This window comes from Eufriesea mexicana, unplaced genomic scaffold (assembly GCF_001483705.2).
Source record: "Eufriesea mexicana isolate 0111107269 unplaced genomic scaffold, ASM148370v2 scaffold2087, whole genome shotgun sequence".
NCBI lineage: Eukaryota > Metazoa > Arthropoda > Insecta > Hymenoptera > Apidae > Eufriesea > Eufriesea mexicana.
Genome location: NW_016910162.1, coordinates 1,372,499 through 1,395,382, shown reverse-complemented (window position 1 = coordinate 1,395,382; position 22,884 = coordinate 1,372,499). Strand labels below are relative to the sequence as shown.

At 30.1% G+C, this 22,884-nt stretch overlaps 2 protein-coding genes across 2 annotated transcripts in view; one reads left to right on the top strand and one right to left on the bottom strand.

Moving 5' to 3' along the window:
- Positions 1-11,495, bottom strand: part of LOC108549510 (probable G-protein coupled receptor CG31760) — a 63,397-nt gene extending 51,902 nt beyond the window's left edge. The window contains exon 1 of the mRNA XM_017902920.1: positions 11,265-11,495. The gene's annotated coding sequence lies outside the window, so the exon portion shown is untranslated. The remainder of the gene's footprint in view (positions 1-11,264) is intronic.
- A 7,541-nt stretch (positions 11,496-19,036) lies between these two features.
- Positions 19,037-21,236, top strand: LOC108549543 (PDZ and LIM domain protein 4). Its single transcript, XM_017902962.1, has 3 exons — positions 19,037-19,162; positions 20,159-20,289; positions 20,960-21,236. The coding sequence occupies exons 2-3, from the start codon at positions 20,191-20,193 to the stop codon at positions 21,137-21,139; spliced, it is 279 nt and encodes a 92-aa protein (XP_017758451.1). The 5' UTR covers positions 19,037-19,162; positions 20,159-20,190; the 3' UTR covers positions 21,140-21,236.
- The last annotated feature ends 1,648 nt before the right edge of the window (positions 21,237-22,884 follow it).

The following is a 22,884-nucleotide window of genomic DNA, read 5'->3' as shown; positions in this document are numbered from 1 at the left end:
AAAGAAGAGGAGGCAGGACTCTAAAGAAAATTCAAACTTCACTTGGGAACCTTCTTTATTAGTTAATTTTACTCAATATTGAACATTCTTTACTGCAGGATACTTAACACCACTTGCTGTTGAACTTATTGTAGTTACTAGGCTACTTTTTTGTAACCAAGCTACACTTTATTTACTACTTAAATCTGTTTTATCTACTAATGAACTTACTATTTGGATTTATTTTATTTATCAATTTACGTATCTATCATAAAACTGACTTTCTAGTGGAATTATTACCCATTAAACTTATTCCCTAGTACATTTATCACTAACGCTGTACTAATAGAATTGAATCTCATTGTCAGAATCCAAGGTACCAAAGATTAAATCAGAAAGTCTGATGCTTTCATTGCACAATTTCTGAAAACATATAGCTATCCCTAACGAAATTAATTTTTATGTTAATTCAAATAGAAATGTAATTGTATATATCCATTTATCTTCGTTATACTGCTCCAATTATTATCAATTGTGTATAATATATTTAATTACTCAACGTAGGTCGGTAGTTCTAGTTTTAACACATTATGAACTTTGACTGCACTATAATAATTAACTAACCCATAAGCCGTACTGTGCGAGCCTCATAAGAAGTCGTGCGAGACGGTACAGGACAGAAAGGAGTTTATCACAGCATCCAACTGCGTGTCTACTTCGGCCAATTGTTGAAGTTTGGTCTAGAACCGAAAATGTGTATTAAATGGACAATTCCTTTCAACTCTAACGAATTAGAGCTGCGTTTCTTTTAAGGAACTGCGTGTGGGCACTTGGGGCTTCCTAGCCTGTTTGCGATTCTCCCTACTGGCTACGTCGCCCTTATGTATCTCACAGTAGGTGGTAAATGCAAGCCACAAAGTCAACTGTACATTCATCTTGCAAAACAAATGATCTACTAGTCACATTTAGGGTCCCGCCTTGTGAACAACTAACATCAGCCCACAATAAGTCCGTCAGTATTTACCACGTTATACCACATCAAAAAATGCCGGCAAATGGTTAAAAGTATGCATTTCAGGAACATCAAAGCTGAAGTCAGACGGAACCAACAGACCAGGCAACTCATACCTCTGTATCGTCCCGACAGCCAACCTACCAACCACACCAATACATATCTATACTCGCAACGCAAATGGACCACAGACATTTGGCCTTAGATGAACATTGGTCTTTATATGACAGTGCTGAAGTAAAACGGCGGTGAACTAAAAAGAACACATACACCAAAATGATGTGCAAATACCTGGTATACGTATTGCGTAAACGTCTGTCCTAATGTTTAACGGGACCAGTAAGGAATTTCGTATTTTTCGTTACGAGAGATGAAACCATTACTTAGGGATATTAAGAGACGCAATATCGGTGAAACGTTGTTACGTAGCGGAGCGGGCATAGCTATGCAGTATACGAATATCCAACTACCAACGGATTCGCAGTGAAAAAGAATACCGGTTTTGCCAAAAGAACAAGCTCTAGTGAACTGGAAACATCATAAACGCGCGTAGCCTAGCAAACTGAAAAGCTCTTCCGTCGATATCGGGTTGCCTTTTCTATTCGTTCTTATCCTGAACGTGTTAACCTCGTGCTAGCCGACTGCTTTGAATTTCAAACCATTGCTGAGTGACGGATGGTGGTCGGAAATATTGCATTCGTATTCGGTAGTTCAGTTTTTAGCAGGGTGAGTCTGTAATTAGTGAGCTGGTATAAGGCTGCGACTTTTCAGTGAGGTTATATTTCGAGGTGTTTTTCACCTTTCCTTTCAATTTTTACAACTACCAACTTTATGTCTTATTTGGGTTATTCGTTCTTTTGAAAATCGTGAAATGATATTTTCATTGTTGTAGTGCAGCAGGTGTGAATAGCGAATTTCATAGTCACAAGAAACATTAGCAGTGTACGACTAATAAAAAGTTAATAATTGTACACCATTATATCAAACACAAGTAATTATAATTATGGACATTGATAAACTCGAGATATTCTAACCTAACTTTTAAGATAAGAATGAATCTTCTGACGTTCTCACTTTTTATGTAATAATTTATTTATTTTTAGAAAAGCATTTTTAGAAAAACTCACGATTATTTAAAATTGAGAGTGATGGAGCAATTTCGATTACGGATTCGTATTCAGGAAAGTAAACTCTACAAAAATTACCAGGAGGATATTACAGATTAAAATTCGTGTCGAATATTGTCACCTATAAATCGTCTCTGGTTATTTTCAACTTTCATTAGTGAATCTCAGCATTCCATTGGACTTTTATTCCTGTGTTATGTTAAAACACTCTTATAAGAAATAATTTATTCGATATTAAACTGAAAATGAATCGTCCTAGTACAGAGTGGGCAGTATTAAATCTGTTTCTTTAAACTTAAAAGGTTGTTTTAATTTTTACCTCCACTGATACCGAAATGAAATTTCAGTGGTTAGGGTTAGGTAGGCTGATACATAAGATGGATTCTAATTTTATTCCAAATAAAGTTAGAAGAGAATCGTTGGAAAGAAATGTGAATAGATTTTATTAAGTGGTACTAAATATTACTTTTCTAATTTTATTTGGAATAGAGTTATACTCAGTTTTAGGTACTAAAATCACCCGTACATACATAATACCGTGGGAATGATGGAATTTATGTGGAACGAGAGAAGGGTGATTGGGGCAGGTCGATGGATGCGCGAATGAAGAGTGTTTGGCCCAGATTATCAAGGACATGATTAATCGGACTGAATTTCGCATTGATGCAAGATGACGGCCTGAAACACATGGCAAAATATTTGTAAAAATTATCCATAAAATTTACGGAACATTGGTCATCCTGTATTATATATTATCCACAATATTCTAATCTAACCTCAAATAAACAAATTTTCAGGTTAAGGGATCAAAGGAGCCTACAGAAATTTGCTCATAACCTCAACCTGATTCACTCATTATGATGTAACAACAAATATAATTTAAACAAACGGAATAATAATAAAAAGAGATAAAATTACTTATAATTCTGACCAAGAAGAAGAGAATTTATTTGATATTATTGTACATATATTCTTACTAATCGTTTCCGAAAAGGAAACGAAAAACTTGATTAATTTATGAGTTGTATATTAAATATATGGAGACATCAAAGTGCATATCTGTTCTGTTTGAACGAGTATAGTATCCCTTACGGAATGATTAATGAAGCTCCGTTATGCTTACGAACAATTTTCGTGGCCAATATGTTTAAGGAGATCTTGGTCGTTCGAAGGCAAACTGGATTGAGATAGCAACGACAGGCAGCTATTAAGGTCAACAACGGATTTCAGGAAAAATCGATAGACCGGATAGAACGACCCTCGATGGATATCAGCCTGTTTAGAATCAAGGGCTGCATAAAAGAAACGAGTAAGCCTTTTTTTAATTCTGTTCATCATCTTCCCCTAAGATTACGATGCACAAGGAGATAGACAGATAGAGAGAGAGAGAGAGAGAGAAAGAGAGAAAGAGAGAGAGAGAGAGCCCAAAAGTCTTTTTATTATTTTAACATTGACTTGTACTAACTTCCTTTGCTATATATCCCACTCACATTATTTTCTACTGTGAATTTTTTCCCACTAAACATTTTCTACTTTTGATACTTACATTATTTATCATTTCAATTGTATAAAAAGAATATATAGTTCTGTGTAATATATATAGTAATATTTAGATTCTAGTTCATTGTACATATATGCATGTAAATAGCAAATTTTCTAAATCGATGATTTCAAGAACTTCCATATTTTTAAACCACAAAAATTGTCATCCAATTCTGATATCCTTAAAAGTGTAGTAAATTAGGTTAGGATTTGCAAGTTAGGTTTACCATTATGTATATTCGGAAAAGCGTTATAAGTTTAATACTACACTACGATTAAAAGAATTGGCAAATATTTTTATGATTTTTGAATATATCGAAATATCGTTGGAAATAAAATTGAATTACATTGTATTTTTAATATGGGAAAATTTGGAGATGAATATTCTGAACCAAAATTTCTAAAGATAATATCTATACTTATCTATATATAATTACGTGAAATTATGCCAATAATTATATTACATTTAGAAAGGTATGTAATATAAAAGGGATAATATAATTTATGAAATCAAATGTTGAAAATAAAGGATAATTATAAATGCAGTATGATGAAAAATTATTTTTGCAGAAGCAGAACCATGTTTTAACAAGCTAACCATGTAGTAGTAACGAGGATGATACATGATACTCTTCTTTACTAAATGTTTGTTAGTTTAACCTCTTAACCCTAGGGTTATAACACCACCTCACACTTGTAACTTGCATTATAGGATCAATTCAATAAAGTCAATATTCCTAACCAAGTTTGAACTCTAACTCACAAACTTACAGAGTTGAAATAACAGAATCTGAACTTTGAACCTTATCTTCACTGTCAATTCTTCAGATTGACTTTTTCATTCTGAAATATAACCTATATATACTTCAATATCGTATCTGTAATGTTACAAAAATTTTAGTTAATAATATAGACTTTAACAACTTCCAAACCCATTATAAGACAGTTAATTAACCATAAAGAATCATACACACCTGGTTATCCCAAAAATTAAATAATTGAACAATACGCGCCTTAAATATAGATAATTCCATTATAAATATTTTGCTTATAAATTTCAGGAATCATGTAACTACATATCAATATTTCCCTAGGCATATACGCCATCGATCATGTACTATATACAGAAGGTTTATATTGCATACATTTACATCTATAAAGTAAGTAATTTTTGTCGATAATAATAATAATTCTGTGTCAATAAATTTAAATTAGCGTATCTCTAAACGAATTCCTTTATTTATAATTAATACGTTGAAAAAAGCTAACCTAAAATATCGAATATTCATAAATAATAAAAATTAATTTTACATAAGGACTGGTTGTAAGATTTATGGTACTTCTAATGAATAACTGTAAATTTTTTAAATCTTGAATTTTCCTTTTTAACACTCTTTATACGTAGATTATAAATAGAACAATTTTCGGTGTCATGTTACCTCGCAACTTATATAATCTCACAAATATTTGCCTTAAATGTTCGATTCAATTACTTAGAATCTAACAACTATTGAAATTCTTGGTTACTTTGGAATATTGAGAACCATAGACTTTAGTCGATGAAATGGAGGACTCAGTGGCTGATCATCCACCATGAACGTCATTAAGATTTTAGTTGATGAAAGCACCCGATTCAGTATTAGCGAGATAGCATCCTGCGAACTACAATTCATAACCATCTCATAAAGCTCTGGCCATTGAAATGTTAAATTTCCCTTTGCTTTCGTAATTTCCGAAGATCATTTGAGGTAATTTATTAACGTTAATTAAAATGAAGAAATTTACACGTTGAAAAGAATTCGTGTCGTTTTTAAATTTGACATTGATTCGTACACGTGATCGATTTCTGTAACAATCTGTTTTAATTTCTCTAAATCCCTTTTGACCCATACAGAGGTTCAGTATGCTGTGAAGTGTCAAAAACTGTTCATAGATGACAGCCAATAGCACAACAAAAGAGGGAAAAGATAGAAATAGCTTGGGTAACAGGAAACAATAAGGTGGTCGAGACTGATATCGGCTTTGTAGGATGAAAATCCCATTTTACTTAAATGTCGTTACCCAAATCTCGTGATGTGTATGGATGAAGGTATGTAGAACTTGTAATCGGAGTATTTAGGATTAATAAAATTCGTGAAAATATTTTATACACGTACACAAAATATTTTCATTGAATTAAATTAAGAATAATCAAAATCCTAATTATGTAAGTATCATAGTGTATGAGAGTTTATTTGTTACCCCAAAGAGAAATATTTTCTTATGTTTCTAATTCTATTTTTCTTCTTAGGTACATATAAATAAATTATAAAATTATACATTACGAATTCAAAGTAAAATTATAAAGCATAAATTAAAAATGATATTATGAATTACAAATTGAAAATAATATTCTAAGATACAAGACAAAACTATCACGAATTAGAAATTGAAAAGAAAAATGTTATTTTTAATTAATTAAAAAGTAAGTTAAAAATTACACTTTTGACTTATGTTTATAACTAAATCGTTTATTATAATTTATATTATCATATAATTGCAGACACGTTTTAATAGACATTTTGTGAAAATAAAATTCTGATAGGCGTCATTAATAAAAACTTTTGTCCAACCATAAATTCGAAAATCAGAATAGAAGATCGAAATAGCGAATAATATTTAAAAGCACTAGTTGGTCTAAAATCACATGGATAAGTCTCTTTGTTGCATTACAACTGAATTTAATCCTTAGGTAAATGCAATTCAGTTGCATGAATTGGTTGGTTTTCAAACTCATTATAGGGTAATTTCACAGATTTAAAATTCATTTCTGAGTAATTTCCAGTTTCCCTAATACACAGAAAAATGTTTGAAGTAGATATTTTAGCAGTAGAATGAAAGATAATTTGATGCATAATTACTTATACAGATTCACATGTTTAAATAATACAAACATTGTTTACTTTATTTCTAAAATTTTGTACAAACTATTATTAAAAAATCATTTAATCTTTTAATAATACATGTATATATCTAAAAGTATTAAAATTCTAGATAAGTTATGGAAAACAATGTGTATTTTCCTTAATTTCACAAGCACTATGATGTTGCATCTTTAATCAAACTTTATAATTTTCTAGACATTAGATAGGCATTACAGTCTATATTATGTAAAGGCTTAAACCTGTTTGGAATCATAATTTTCCGAACTCTTAATTAATTAATAATTTTGCATCTATTTCAACTATATTAATGAAATTAGTTTTCACAATTAATTAGTAATTTAAAACATATTCAAAAATCATTTTGAAACTTGTTATATTTGCCCTCAAATTGATGTGCTTTTTGATTACAAATGAATATTTCTAAATAATATTTGATAATAGTAAGTAAAGTAAACAATATTTGATGTTGTAATATTCAATATTTTTTGGACACATAAATTAATGGAGTATTATAACATATGTATTTACTTAATAGATCTTGCAAACTAATAATTATTATGTTTAAAAATTTATAACATTATATCTATTAAACAAAACGTATTTTTAGGTTTAAACAATTACAACAAATTGTTTATTTTTAAGTAAAGTAACGTTCTGTATAAAAGAAAATATTAACAGGGTGGTATAGCATGAGGTGAGCAGTAACGTTGAAATACATGGGGTGGCCCACGCAGCTAGGGGAGGTTATGTCTTTTTCCTGCTTACAATTAGAAAACTAATGGCAGAGATAGAAATAATCCAGGACAAATGTCCCAATACCCGCATCGAACGGAGAAAACGACTGAAATTGAAAGATAAAGATAATATACGAAGTATTAAATACAATTAAAAAAAATTTTGACATGTTTCCTAATAGATTTCGTAACATATATCGAGTTGTATAAAACGTGTAATAATATATGAATTTTTCAATAACATACATATATATGTATACATTTTTCTTGATATATTCCAAGTAATGACGTCAGGAATAATTTATGCCATAGAAAACATGCTTCTGTTTTAAAGAAAAAACAGAACTATACATAATATTTATATATTCACGGTCAGATTTGTTTAAAATGGATAAAACTTTTTATGTCATTCCGCTTTTTCCTTAGTACTTTTTGTCAATTATGAACTGAGCATTATAATTTATCTAATTTGTATCGATCACCCCATATATGCAATATCCTACAAAAGTATTGAAAAACAATTTTTATTTTTCCTAATAACCAGTTTTACGAGTAAAATGGTTATTCATAATGCAAAAAACATTGCGTATAACGTAAATACAGATTCCTGACATACGAACATTTCATAACCTTTAACATGTGATCATGTTATTTTTTTTAATAAGGCTAATATGAATAATTGCATGTTCACACAATTCTTAATAAATACTATTCCATAGACTATTTTAATTCTACATTTGCACAAAAAATAAATGTAATAACAACAGATTAAATGAATATTGATGCATGATCGATATTATCACTTGCAACTATCTCTACACAGTAAATATCTAATGAAGGAACTTTTAGGCGCCACAAGATGGCGTTACTAGTATTAAGAATTAAGCACGAAGTGAAAAGAAATTTGCAAGGTCCTGTTTTCTCACCAAGTTTTCTTCTGACAAAAACACACCAGTGTAAAACTCTTTCATGAAACATTTTTTTTCCAAAAATAACAGTTTCGCGTACTTCTTTCAAAAGTTAACTCTAGTTTGTACTGGATGTCACAGTATTTAACAACAAAACTGAGACTCATTTATATATTTATGAAGAAGCACAATGAAAACAAACCTAATTACTGTTGAAATAAAATATTTATCTAAAATTACCATAAAATTGAGTAGATTTTAATTATAAATGCATGTTATTTATGAAATAATAATTCTTGTTACTTCCATTAAATGTAATTTGAATAAAACGTTTAAATTTATTATCGATTAATTAAATTTGTCACAACATAAGAATAAATTTCACGGTTTACTTTGTGACTGATTTTTGTTACGTCGTTAATATACATTCATACATGGAAATGAACATTTACTATTGTGATCGACTGAAGTATGTGTATCATACTAAAATATTTAAATTAATATGATGTATATAAACAAAAGTAGTTTAAAGGTTAGGTCAATAAAATCAGGAAATAATTCAACATTATGCATAGTATCATGCTAAGAAACATCAACTTATCTGAAATTGCTATTAGTTTTATTTACAAGATAAAAGGATTGTTAACTTTTGTAATAAATAATACATTTGTAATAAAATGTACTATTTTTGACAACGGTAACAATATAATTAAGGTAGTACTTTCTGGAATAAAAAATACTGTAATGATTGTATTATTTACAATATGTGAATAAAATGTACTAAATTTTTAAATAAATGTATGTATTATTTGCAAAAAAAGATATATATGTTTGTAATAAATTTGTAATAAAATATACTGTTTATAATGGAAGTTCTGTGCATATAGAGATAATTACTTCTAAAATAGTTTCCCTTATTATACGTACCATATTGTTTTAAATACTCCAGTTCGATACATGTATTACACTTGTTGAAAGTAGGAAATATAAGCGTTCAAATAATTTCTTGTATGAGTGTATATATATATAGCCATCAAATAAATACAGTAGCCATCAAAGGGGAGTTACAAGCAACTAAAAGGTTGAACATATTAACTTTCGAAATCCAATGAATAATATTAAAATAATACTGTCACTTGTAGCGTTTTTATTTTGGATTCTTGTTTACATACTAATAGTAAAACTTGTTAAAATTATAGTACTCCGTTTGGGTGCTATTATGACGAAAGGTTATGTTATCTTATACTCCTGTAAGATACTATATTATATTATATAATAGTATAATAATAGGTATATTATTTAAGAAGAACAATATACTAATAATATAGTATAACAACAACTATCAACAATTTAGTACACTAATATACATTTACATCGTACTAATATACGAATAGTGCGGTGCATTAATACATATGTCTAATATAGTATATTAAAATATTGATAGTATGGTAGACTGATAATACTAATAATATATCACTATAATAATAGTATAGCAGACCATTGTATTATTACTATAGCATATTATATTATAATACGCTACTATACTACTATACTACTGGTATATTAGACATACAATTTGTATATATAATATATTATACTACAGCACAGCGTACTTAGTATAGCAGACTATACTACAGGGATAACACAGTGCACTGCTATACTAGTTATATAGTGTTAGTGTATAATATAATAGTTTTATTATATAGTAATATTAATAATCATTGAGAATATATTAGTTAGTATTATAATATGTGTTTACCGTTATTCTATATAATGACAACAATCACAAGCTTAATACAATAGAAACAATTTCCAGGCAATTAATTTTATGCCAATGTTATGCTAAGTGACATTCATCTTCTGGTTAATAATTACTGATTAAATAACTCTTTTTACAGTAAGATCGTAAAGCAAAGCGAAGTTAAGTAAACTTATCTTCAAGACTCGAATAAGCAATTCATTGCATTGCTCCAAACACAGTAAATTTCAAGAATTTAGCCCTTTGAAAAATATTCTTTAATACATAAATGTTAACTTGATACTTAAGTGCTGTGGTTAATTCTTAAATTGAATGAATATAATAGTGAAATAAGTAAAGTAGATGAACAAATATACATGTCTCTTAATTTTCTAAATCTAAATTTAATTTTTATAACTTAAAAATTTCGAAAGTTCACAATCAATTTACTCCTCAAGATGAACTGTTTCATACAATGTGTATATATTTAAATACTCATTTTATTGTAACCTTTGATACCGTAATATTGCATCTTGCTCTCTATGTGTTAATTTACCCAGTTATCACCACTATAGCTTTCATAAGCATGAAAAAACAATATATGTGTTTTTGGTATTCAATCACATCACGCAGAATCAGAAAGTAATGATCTTGTGCAACGCGTGTACGCGGATATTTTATAATGATCAATATGCAATTTAAAGCCGAGAACATGTTGCGTTGATAATAAGATACGCGCTTAGCAACACGACTAATAGCTAACACGATCACCCGTTTACCTTTAAATATCGAAACATTCCATTCTTCGCTTAACAGAACCAAACTTCCACCAATCGAACTACTTACAAATTTCCAAAAACGTACATTAATATCAACGAAACATCATTACGTCGACCCTAGAAACACAGACCTCTAACCATAGTCTATAAAAAACTCCTAATATAGATTTACTTATCAGATCAGAATGCATAAACAATATGCATAATTCCTCAAAAAAAAATTGAAATTCATAGAAGATCCTTAAACATCAATGCAATTAGTCGATTCGTCAATGTACTTCAACTATTTTGCATCCCAATTCTCTGCCCAGTTCCCAGTATCCCAAACCCCGTGCCGTGGAGCTAATTCGATAAACTCGCCTAGATGTGCCAACGACAAACTCCAGGTCTACCCAGAATTTCGAACAAGACCCGCTAGCACCGCAAAAGATCTGACTAAAAAAATCAGACGAGAGACTAGGTCTATCCGAGTTATTCCCCAAGTTCGTCTTCGAACGTCGGTGCAATCGTGACAGACTTACGTGAAGTAGCCCTTGCCCTCTACTCCCAGGAACATCTCTCCACCGCTAGAAAGTTGTAGGAGACAAAACTAGGTAATGGATCACCGATGCACTGACAGACAAAGGGAACACACGCGTAACGCGGATAACGATTTCCGGAATTCGGGAGGATTACTTGTCACTGATGGGGATGGATAGTGAGGAGGACGTCGCGTGGAAAAAGGGACGTTTTCCACGGCTGCAACGAACGAGGGCTCGTTCGTGACTGCTTAAAGGCCAGTCGGTTGTGCAGCTGGAAGCGGGGCGTGCGCCCTCCGCAAAATCAAACTTTGCCTCCACTCGAGGAAATTCACCACGGGCACGGGGCTGCGTCGCCTCTCTTCGCCTCGCCTCCCACAGCCGAGAATCGCCTGGCTGCGTGGCCCATCACCTGTCTACAGGGTGGTTTGGGATAACTGGGACGATCGTCTTCCTCGTTTCGTTGAATTTTCGACAAGTGAAAAATTCCTGAAAGATATCAAATTAATAGATTGATCTTAAATTGATGTATGTCTTCATTTGAACTACAGTTCAGTATCATTTGACTGCGTTACCTCTCTGTAGAGTAGTTTGGGATAAGTGGGACAATCGTGTTCGTCGTTTCATAGAGTTTTGGAGAAGTGAAAAATTTCTGAAAGATATTAAGATAGTGGGTTGGTATTAGATTGATGTATCTTTATCTTACCTTCTACAGTTGAGTACCATTTGAATGCGTGGTGCGTCATGTCCCTATAGGGTAGTTTGGGATAACAGGGACGATCGTGTTCCTCGTTTGGTTAAATTGTGGAAGAAAGCGGCGGGGAAGTGAAAAATTTCTGGAAAATATCAAGATAATCAGTTGATCCTAAACTGATGTGTGGTTTCGTCTCACCTTCTATGGTTGAATATCATTTGACTGCACGGGCCATCACCAGTCTATAGGGTAGTTTGAAATAACTAGAATGGTCGTATTTTTCGTTTCGTTGAATTTTGGAGAAGCGAAAAATTCCTGGAAGATATTAAGGTAGTAAGTGAGTTTGATGCATGTCTTCTCCTTTCCTACAGCTACCCAACATTTGGCTGCGTGGAATATTGTGTTTGTAGGGTGGTTTGAAATAATTAATGTAAGTTGCGTGTCCTGTTTCATTGAAATTTGAGATACAAGGTGTCTTTATAGGTTAGTACTATAGTACTAGTAGTATATTTTTTCATCTCGTTTCCTCGAGGTGAGGTTCGTTTGATTGCACGGCTCATCACCTGTCTATAGGGTGGCTTAGGTCGACTGAAGGGAATCATGTTCCTTTTTCTATTGAAATTTGGGAAAGAGAGTTAGCACAGTTTGAAAAGAGGATGGTTAGAAATCTTTGCTCACGTTTGAAAAGGAAAAATTCATACTGCAACTACCGACTTGCAGCGAATACCTGAATATACAAGTTTCAAACATTCGTTTTAAAACATAACTTGAACAAGTTACAAAATTCCTTGTTGAATTTGTAATAGATTCCTTTATAGGAATGTAATTATCTTTGAATAATTTTATCGTTTCCTCTAAAAAATTTTCTAATATAGCTTCGATCAGAGAAAAGATACAACTTTGCCAGGTTTCACAGTTCACCCTGTATATTGCTATCATATTAATCTGCAAACGAGTGAATCCTCATCAACTCTTTCTTCGATCTACCAATCCGTTCAAACAAATCAACAATGAGATTATCGCGATATACATACTCTGGTAAAGTACATAATATCACTGTATCGATACATCATCTATCCGCATAGCAACATGAAACGTTTCGTATCATCGACAAGTAAATTTCAAAATCAAATTGCTATTTTAAATTCTAATTTTTTCCTACAATGGTTTTTAGAAATAAAAAGAAGAAATTCTAATTAATTATTCTTTCTTATTAGTACAGTATGTAATATAATTATTATAAAAGAATAATATAATTGTGGTAAGTAAAATAATTCAAAGGAATACTTATGTAATGATTTTTCTTCATTCATTGTTATTATGTCGATATCTTCAAAAGTTTCAAATACATTAAATACTTATATCAACAGTTGTGACGACAACTTTCTGTTTAACGTTCAACTTATAGTCGGGTCCTTTTTTAGTGAAATACGCAACGGTTTTCCTTTTCCTTTTGATAACACGTATTCATCGATCTGTTTTATTCTTCATCCGGAAGTGAACGTGAGAGGAATCGACATTTCCACCCACCAATTTTCCTATATGAATTCATAATATCCATTTAAACTAAAAATAACCACGTTATTTTTTGGTACATAACATTATTACATTTTAATATGTTTGTTCGTTCAAGATACCAACTAATTCGTAGTAAAGTCGAAAATATTGTATATAAAAATGTAAAATGAAAATTTGATTGAAATTTGATTGAAAATGTACATATTTTTATAATGTATCGTATCTATGGCATTTTTATAGTATTTTTATGAATATATGTTATTGTTGAAACTGTTCCCACTGTTATCATACTCAGGGTTTTACCAGATTTGATTCCATCTGAAAACGAAACAAACAAATTGTATACGTGACAAATAGAAAAAACGAGAGTAAACTTAATATACGTTTATGTTTCTATCATTTGTTTGCAAAAACTATACACGTTATTTCAGTACGATTTAGTATAAAAAATTTATTTGCCCACACTCACCTTAGGGATTTATAAACATTTATTTCTGACTTCCCTAGAAATAATCCTTTCTAAATTAATTTTTAAAAAAATCACTTTTTTTAATCTATAGAAAAGAAATTTTTCATAGATCATTTGGGCCAAAGTCAAATGTTTATAATATAACCTATATCGGAACGTAACAATAATTTTATATAAACGACACATTTGTTTAATAAAATTAGACCATAAGAATAGAAATTGAAATTCAATACGAACCGGAGAAATTTGCTAAATAATTTTAATTCAATCAATTAACGCTTAAAGTGGTCCCGCCTTTGAATCGACCGCTGAAACAGGCTATATTTCACTGTGTGACTCGTTCTTAGAAACAAGTGCCGAGTGCTCGCAGCAGTACTTCAGCATTTCAATGAGAAGCTGTTCTTAAGTGGCAAAGAAAATGCTCGACGATGCTTTTGGTTATCTCCGAGAAATACGGGGGTATAATGATTGTGATAAAAGAACACATTTTGATTAATCTTACGTGTCATATTACATACCAATTAGCTTTACACATTACACACACGTATTATTTATTTGAGCTGAAATAAACAAAGTGATAGGGTTAATGCATGATTTGTAAGATCCGTGTTATATTATTAATATTGATGATAAAATTGATTTCAATACTACAAGATTCACCAAGTAAAAAGATTAACCTCAAATTAAAAAACAAAAAGAAGAAGAAGAAAGAATCAATGAAAAAGATGTTTTTCATTGTTAACTGAATTTACTGATGTTTGATTTATTTATAAAAATCGAATAATAACACGTATTTCAAACATAGACGCACGTTTTGCACGATCTTGCATATTTAGTATGCTATAATATTAATCTTATTAAACCTAACCTATTACTAACTGGTGTGACTAACTCGATAAATGAAGTAAAATGTGGTATACATTAACATTAGCTTCTATTCGTTTAGTCCCTTTGTGGCAACTATGTTTCCCCAAGAGTATGAAGTAATAAAGAAGCATCACTGACTTATCGACTGATGTATGTACATACATTGATTATAATTCTCATGTGAAATGTTACTGTCACTGTTGGTGATAAGTTCATCTAATGAATCCATTGTATTTGTACACACGAATTTATATCGATTAATTATTATTGTACATATATGATTTATACAAAATTAAAAAAAATTTTTTTCATATCTAATTTTTATATCACCGGAATATTTATATATAGTCAGTGTAATATGGACAGTATAATTGATTGAGTTTTTAGAAATAATAGCGAAAACAATTATAGCACAAACGAACTTTAGGGTTATAGGATTTGAGAGCTTGTACAGTGGGTAACCTATCGACTCATAAAGAGCGAGTTCTATTGTATTAAAATTTACCATACCATAAGGAGCTTATTTACAGGATGAAAACTTACAAATTTTGTGATTCAAAATTATTATGTCTTGGAATGCTAAAATCGCAAATGATAACATTAGGGAAATTACAGAATTTTATATAGACTAGACGCATCGAAGAATATCTGTAAGGACAATAAATGTGTGGATGAAGGACACTTGACCTAGGCATGTGGAAGAAGAATGTTGGAACGAATGTTCGAGTGTTTGAAATTGTTTCGTAAACGAAGAATGCACGGGTATGCAAGGTTCTGAATGTACGTGCCTTAATGTCGTTCAAGAATGACTGAATAGAATGAAAAAAATACAATAATATAAGAAGAGAGAATGTAAGTACATGTACAAGTGGTTGTAAAAATGCGTACTCAAGTTAATTAAGAATTCGAAATTCAAAATCATAAGAATTGTTAAAGAACGACTTATATCAGTATCATATTTTTAACTATATACATATTTATTAATTTAACTGTACTTATTTTACCTACCTTATCTACCGATCATACAAAAGGTCAATGATTTATTACATATTTTTAACTTTTAATTCTAATTTCTATTTTTTGAAAATTCAAAGCAGAGAAAGGGCTGAAAATCGCAATTTTTAACGAGAAAAGGTAGAAATAGCTAATAAATTATTTTAATTCTAGACTTCTAAATACAGGAAGGAGAAAGCATAGCGGTGCGCAGATCTGTAGGTAAGTGCTCATACGAAGTACAAAAAAAAGGCAAAAAAGATCTAAATTTCAGGCAGATTGCCTGTAATTAGGGAGCGCGATACTCGTACAAAAAATTGGCGAGAGAAATTTATAGCTATGCTGTGAACGACAGAAGAGATCACTTTTAATTAAGTGCCTACCGTTCTCGCCATCAGTCGCTTATATTTATCTCTATTTTAAAATACGTTACTAAAAATTTTTAAAAGATTTACAAATAAAAATCTAAGGATAAGGATATGCAAATAACTATTATATGTACACATGTAAGAAATACAGTCACAAAAAAGATTATAGTAATATCCCTTAACAACTTCTTCCATCTTTTTAGTAAAAAGATTAATAATATTCTTCGAACAATTAAATAATTCATAATATAAATAAAGTAGAAAGACAATACAATCTTATATCATATAGAGTACATATAATATAGTAATTTCGTTGTGTATAATTTTTTATATCATATCTGCTCAACAGAGCCGTCTTTAAAAATTCCGTAATTCTGTAATTCCAGGATCACATCATGCTTAATATTGTAACATTCTAATTCTGCGATTTAATTTCTAGATTAAGTTTATCAAAAAGTTATTACAGAAATAAAATAAATACGTTACCTCATAAAAGTACGTAAAAAAGTTAGATGCTCTGATAATTATTATTATATTCATTCAATTTTTACAAAATGCAGAAATAACTAACAATCAGGATTAATCCCCCTAAGTACGGGCCCCTTTTTCATTATCAACAGTACAGCTCTGTCCGAATATATAGACTCATGTTTTCCTTTGATAATAGTGCAATAACCTTCAATAATAGTTTGACGAATTTTTTTGACATATCTCTAAAACATAACAAAACAGGTGTAAATCATAATACACATTATTCTTGGAATGCTAAAATCGCAAATGATAACATTAGGGAAATTACAGAATTTTATATAGACTAGACGCATCGAAGAATATCTGTAAGGACAATAAATGTGTGGATGAAGGACACTTGACCTAGGCATGTGGAAGAAGAATGTTGGAACGAATGTTCGAGTGTTTGAAATTGTTTCGTAAACGAAGAATGCACGGGTATGCAAGGTTCTGAATGTACGTGCCTTAATGTCGTTCAAGAATGACTGAATAGAATGAAAAAAATACAATAATATAAGAAGAGAGAATGTAAGTACATGTACAAGTGGTTGTAAAAATGCGTACTCAAGTTAATTAAGAATTCGAAATTCAAAATCATAAGAATTGTTAAAGAACGACTTATATCAGTATCATATTTTTAACTATATACATATTTATTAATTTAACTGTACTTATTTTACCTACCTTATCTACCGATCATACAAAAGGTCAATGATTTATTACATATTTTTAACTTTTAATTCTAATTTCTATTTTTTGAAAATTCAAAGCAGAGAAAGGGCTGAAAATCGCAATTTTTAACGAGAAAAGGTAGAAATAGCTAATAAATTATTTTAATTCTAGACTTCTAAATACAGGAAGGAGAAAGCATAGCGGTGCGCAGATCTGTAGGTAAGTGCTCATACGAAGTACAAAAAAAAGGCAAAAAAGATCTAAATTTCAGGCAGATTGCCTGTAATTAGGGAGCGCGATACTCGTACAAAAAATTGGCGAGAGAAATTTATAGCTATGCTGTGAACGACAGAAGAGATCACTTTTAATTAAGTGCCTACCGTTCTCGCCATCAGTCGCTTATATTTATCTCTATTTTAAAATACGTTACTAAAAATTTTTAAAAGATTTACAAATAAAAATCTAAGGATAAGGATATGCAAATAACTATTATATGTACACATGTAAGAAATACAGTCACAAAAAAGATTATAGTAATATCCCTTAACAACTTCTTCCATCTTTTTAGTAAAAAGATTAATAATATTCTTCGAACAATTAAATAATTCATAATATAAATAAAGTAGAAAGACAATACAATCTTATATCATATAGAGTACATATAATATAGTAATTTCGTTGTGTATAATTTTTTATATCATATCTGCTCAACAGAGCCGTCTTTAAAAATTCCGTAATTCTGTAATTCCAGGATCACATCATGCTTAATATTGTAACATTCTAATTCTGCGATTTAATTTCTAGATTAAGTTTATCAAAAAGTTATTACAGAAATAAAATAAATACGTTACCTCATAAAAGTACGTAAAAAAGTTAGATGCTCTGATAATTATTATTATATTCATTCAATTTTTACAAAATGCAGAAATAACTAACAATCAGGATTAATCCCCCTAAGTACGGGCCCCTTTTTCATTATCAACAGTACAGCTCTGTCCGAATATATAGACTCATGTTTTCCTTTGATAATAGTGCAATAACCTTCAATAATAGTTTGACGAATTTTTTTGACATATCTCTAAAACATAACAAAACAGGTGTAAATCATAATACACATTACCACAAATATATAAATAAAAATAATCCTATGTATATATAAATAAAATAATTATAAATATAAATATCTTAAATAAATAATTATAATATGTTATACTATATAAGTAGATATTTTAACATATATTTTATTCATGCATATAGAGAGTATTTATAGTAATTTTTCTGTATATAAATAAACAAAAATGGTTGCTTTTCTAAATACATAAAAACAATTCTGCATATAAAAGTGGTAAAGAATAGACAATTAATTATAGTGATTATGGACAGGAGCGATAAATACAATCACCAAACAAATTATTGAGGTTATGGATAGGAGCGATAAACGCAATTAGAAAAGGGTGGAGTTTGCTCGATTTCCACCGCGTGTCTAACGTGATCTCGCAACGCTTGTTGCTTCTGAAATAGTATGTAGGGTATAATGTGTCTATAGTTCGAAATTCGAAGCTGGCTACGGCATTGTACTTACAGCATTTGCTCTAGAATAGTGCGAACTGTGATATATCGTGTCGTCAAGTCATGATCAACTTTCGGACATTGGCCATCGTTTATTTATGTGCGCATAGTCGCGAAACATCGTTCACACGATCGACGGATATCTGTCCCAGCTACCTTTCATTGTCCGATCAAATTTCTCACGAATTCGTTTTCTTTTATCAATATTGGAAGAATACTTCAATTTGTGGTATTACCTGAGGTGAGTAAAGAGAATCCTGCCCTCTTCTTTTCTGAATTTACAGTACTTGGGTTATAATATACGTTTGCATATAAAATAAATGCTCGCAAATGACCTTCAAACAAAAATTTATAATATAATAAAAATGTGGATACAAAATTATGTATTATTACGAAGAAAAGTGATTAGATATTTCGATATTATAATTAGTGGCTTTTACAATTTTCAACGAAGAAACTTTTTTAATAATGAGAATATGTAAAAATATGAATTTACTATACATATATTTTTTTTATTTAGGGAATTGCAAAACTCAAATTTGTTGGGAATACTTTTTTCTACGTTTCTTCGACATTTTCTCGAAAGTTCATTAAAAATATTTTTCAATACTCACGGGTTCAATATATCTATTCTACATTTGTTTATAATAAATTAAAAGCATTGACATATACCTTTTCTTACAATTCAGCAGCGCCGAATAAAGTGTTAGGAAGAACGTACTATACTTCGGTCGTGCAATTGTCGAGAATGCCTGATCGACTCTCTTTCTTCGTCATATCTCTTAAATCGATTGAGAAACTTGCCTTATAAACTCTACTTCCGACAGATCGTTAAACAATCAATAGATAGCTTCCGATTAATTTGCAAGGCTCGTGTTCACTCTTTTATCTCCATTATCTGAAAGCTTTCTATTAATGTCTATATTACGATTCCTTTTATAATTCAATGAAATATTTAGTAGTAGAGAAAACAATTAACCATAAATATATATAATGTTTAAAATAATCATAGCAATGTAAGAAGACAATATTTAAACAATCGATTGAATATTGGAATAAAATATAAAAATTACCTCACTAATGAAACAAATTCATTAAATATTACATTCATTTTTACGATAAAAAGTTAATCTTAATTTCGTTTTATAATAATTTTTCAAGTTTCTTTTTCGAATGTTAATTGACAATAATTTCTTGGAAAATATTTATACTTAATTAATATTTGTAATTGTTACAGATACCTATCTTTTAATAACACTAATTACTACTATGGACGTTGACATAAAACTCTCTAGAAGCAACAATGAATCATGGGGCTTTCGATTATCTGGAGGGGCTGACTTCAGTTTCCCATTGACCGTTGTCAGGGTAACGTATAGCACGTGTAGCTTTAAACGTTGACGCAATTCTAACCACACTTATCATACCTCGTTATGTGTAATTCTTTTAACAATTTCCATTAATTTTCACGTATAACAAGTATACTATCTTTCCGAATTCGAATTGTAATTCATGCGATATAACAATAATTTTTAATATCCCAAAAAAATTGTCACACAAAATATTTGTGTTTTCTACTTTAGAGATTTTTATCGACACTGCATTCGTATCGAATCGCGCGACCTCGTTTTCCTTCGGCCTGAATCCTGTGGTCGGTCCAACGGAATATTGTTTTCTGAAAAGAGGAAATCTTTAATCGAATCGTAGATGAGAAAACGCCGCGTATTCGCGAATCTTCACAAATTTTCGTTGGCAATCGTCTCCTTACCATTTGCTTGGATTTCTCTTTTTTTAAAATACAGAATTTAAATGAGAAAATTCGACTTCGTTGATACTTCGATTTCCTTTTAAAAGTTGACGTTTAAACGATTGTTATTTTACGAAATCGTAATAACCGCATCATAACCTCTACTAATATGGAATGTTCGAAAATTCAGCCAATACAACTAAAATAAAAGTAACATTTGATTAAAGGTACATACAGTTCACGTATAAAAATACAACTTAATTGCATAAAGTGTATCTTCTTTATTGGAAGGTGCTTCTCGGGGGATTGGCCGATCGAGCTGGTTTAAAAGCTGGTGATATAATCTTTAAAGTAAATGGGGAAACTATACAACATTTGAGGCACTGCGAAGTTCATGATCGCCTTATCAAAGCCGGAAATGAAATCATGTTGACCGTCATACGAAATCTAAAATTCGAACGATCCGTTTAACGAAAATGTTTATCGACACGCGTCTCACTGCGAGATATCGAGCAATCATTGCGATTATATTGATCGATTATATCGAAACGATTATATTGAATTTTAACTAAAGTAACATATTTTTTATCAAAAGTGAACTTTCAAACCAAATATAATGGTATTCACATTCAAATCAATTGTGTACGACAGTAAGGTATGTCAGTGACACGATATAACCTTAAAATTTGTTAATTATATTGATTATTTTTAATCGATATTGATATTTGAATCAATTCAAATTATCGATAGGAAGGAAACAGGTATATTATTATTTTAATTATATATATTATAATTACATATCCATTTCATGTATATCAAATTCTGTGTATTGATAAATATTGTACTATATTGTCGCGTAAATTTGTAATCATAAAGACTTCGAACGAGGAATAAATGTTTAATCAATGTACGAATAATTAAATTTTTCATTTTTGAACTATATTAGACGATAATACCTTGAATTCGAAATTAAAAAAATATTATTATTTGTTGGCTGTTTTTCATGATGGTTCTGGCAGTGGTAATCAAGGTCCATCGAGACAAGCTTGCAACATCATGTTATCGTTACGTGTCACCGATTGACCCACATTGCAAAATACAATTTGTCAACTATTGATCCGGCCTCCTCTATGATCGTACCTTCGCTGGCCATGAGTCATCGGTCTGTTAAGGTGACGTTTTAAAAACCAATTAATCGTTCCATTTAAACGATAGATCAAGATCTAAAGTCATATGACTAACTAATCATATTGTATCTCATTCAAAAAGAATTCCTCTTCATAATTTGTCAAAGAACTTTTACTTCCTAGCATTAAACTTATTATTAGTAATCTCTCTTTACTAAACATATATGTATAATAATTAGATAAAGGTACAAAACTTCTGATAATTAAGATATGTAAAACGGTAGGTAATATTGCAAATTAAAAAAATTGTTTAATTGCACAACTATGATAAAGACATGCATATTTAACATTCATACTTTTCAAAATTTGATTGTGCTTTTTATATACATTTTATAATTGGGGCACACTAATTGGATGATTTAATAGAACTGTATTCTCTCATACAAGTGAAGGGCAACAGGTGATGGGCTTTGTATTTTTAACTGGGGCAGGATATAAATTGGGACAATGAACGTTTCAATGAACTTATCTTTAAAAACTTCTGTATTTCAAATTGTCATTTCCAAATTATAATAAACTTTATATTATTCTTTAAACAATGGAAGTAAGCAAATTATAATAAAATGGCAATAAACATTTTCTTTAAACAGTAAACTTATATAGCTGGCTTTCTGTGCTGATCTGAGTTATTAAAATAATTTAATTTCCACCTGATTTTTTATTTAATACAGATAATCATGCGAAATTCAATAATACATTAATGAATTAAAAATATTCTCAAACAATGAAGAACACTTTGAAAATATTTAATTCAAAAAAAAAGAAAAAAAAAAATCGCTCGCTGAACAGTGTAAATTATTGATTGTATCTAAGTTTATTAAATGTCAAAGGAATTGAAAAATAAATGCATTGGTGATGTTTATAATAAAAATATTAATTAAAGAATTGTTATTACAGATTATTGATATAAAAGAATTACACAAATATTATAGAAACAAATTTCAAGAATAGCGTTTCATAGACTAGATTTAGTTGAACAGTTTGATATACATCATATTATGTATAACAATATAACACGGTGCTCGTGTA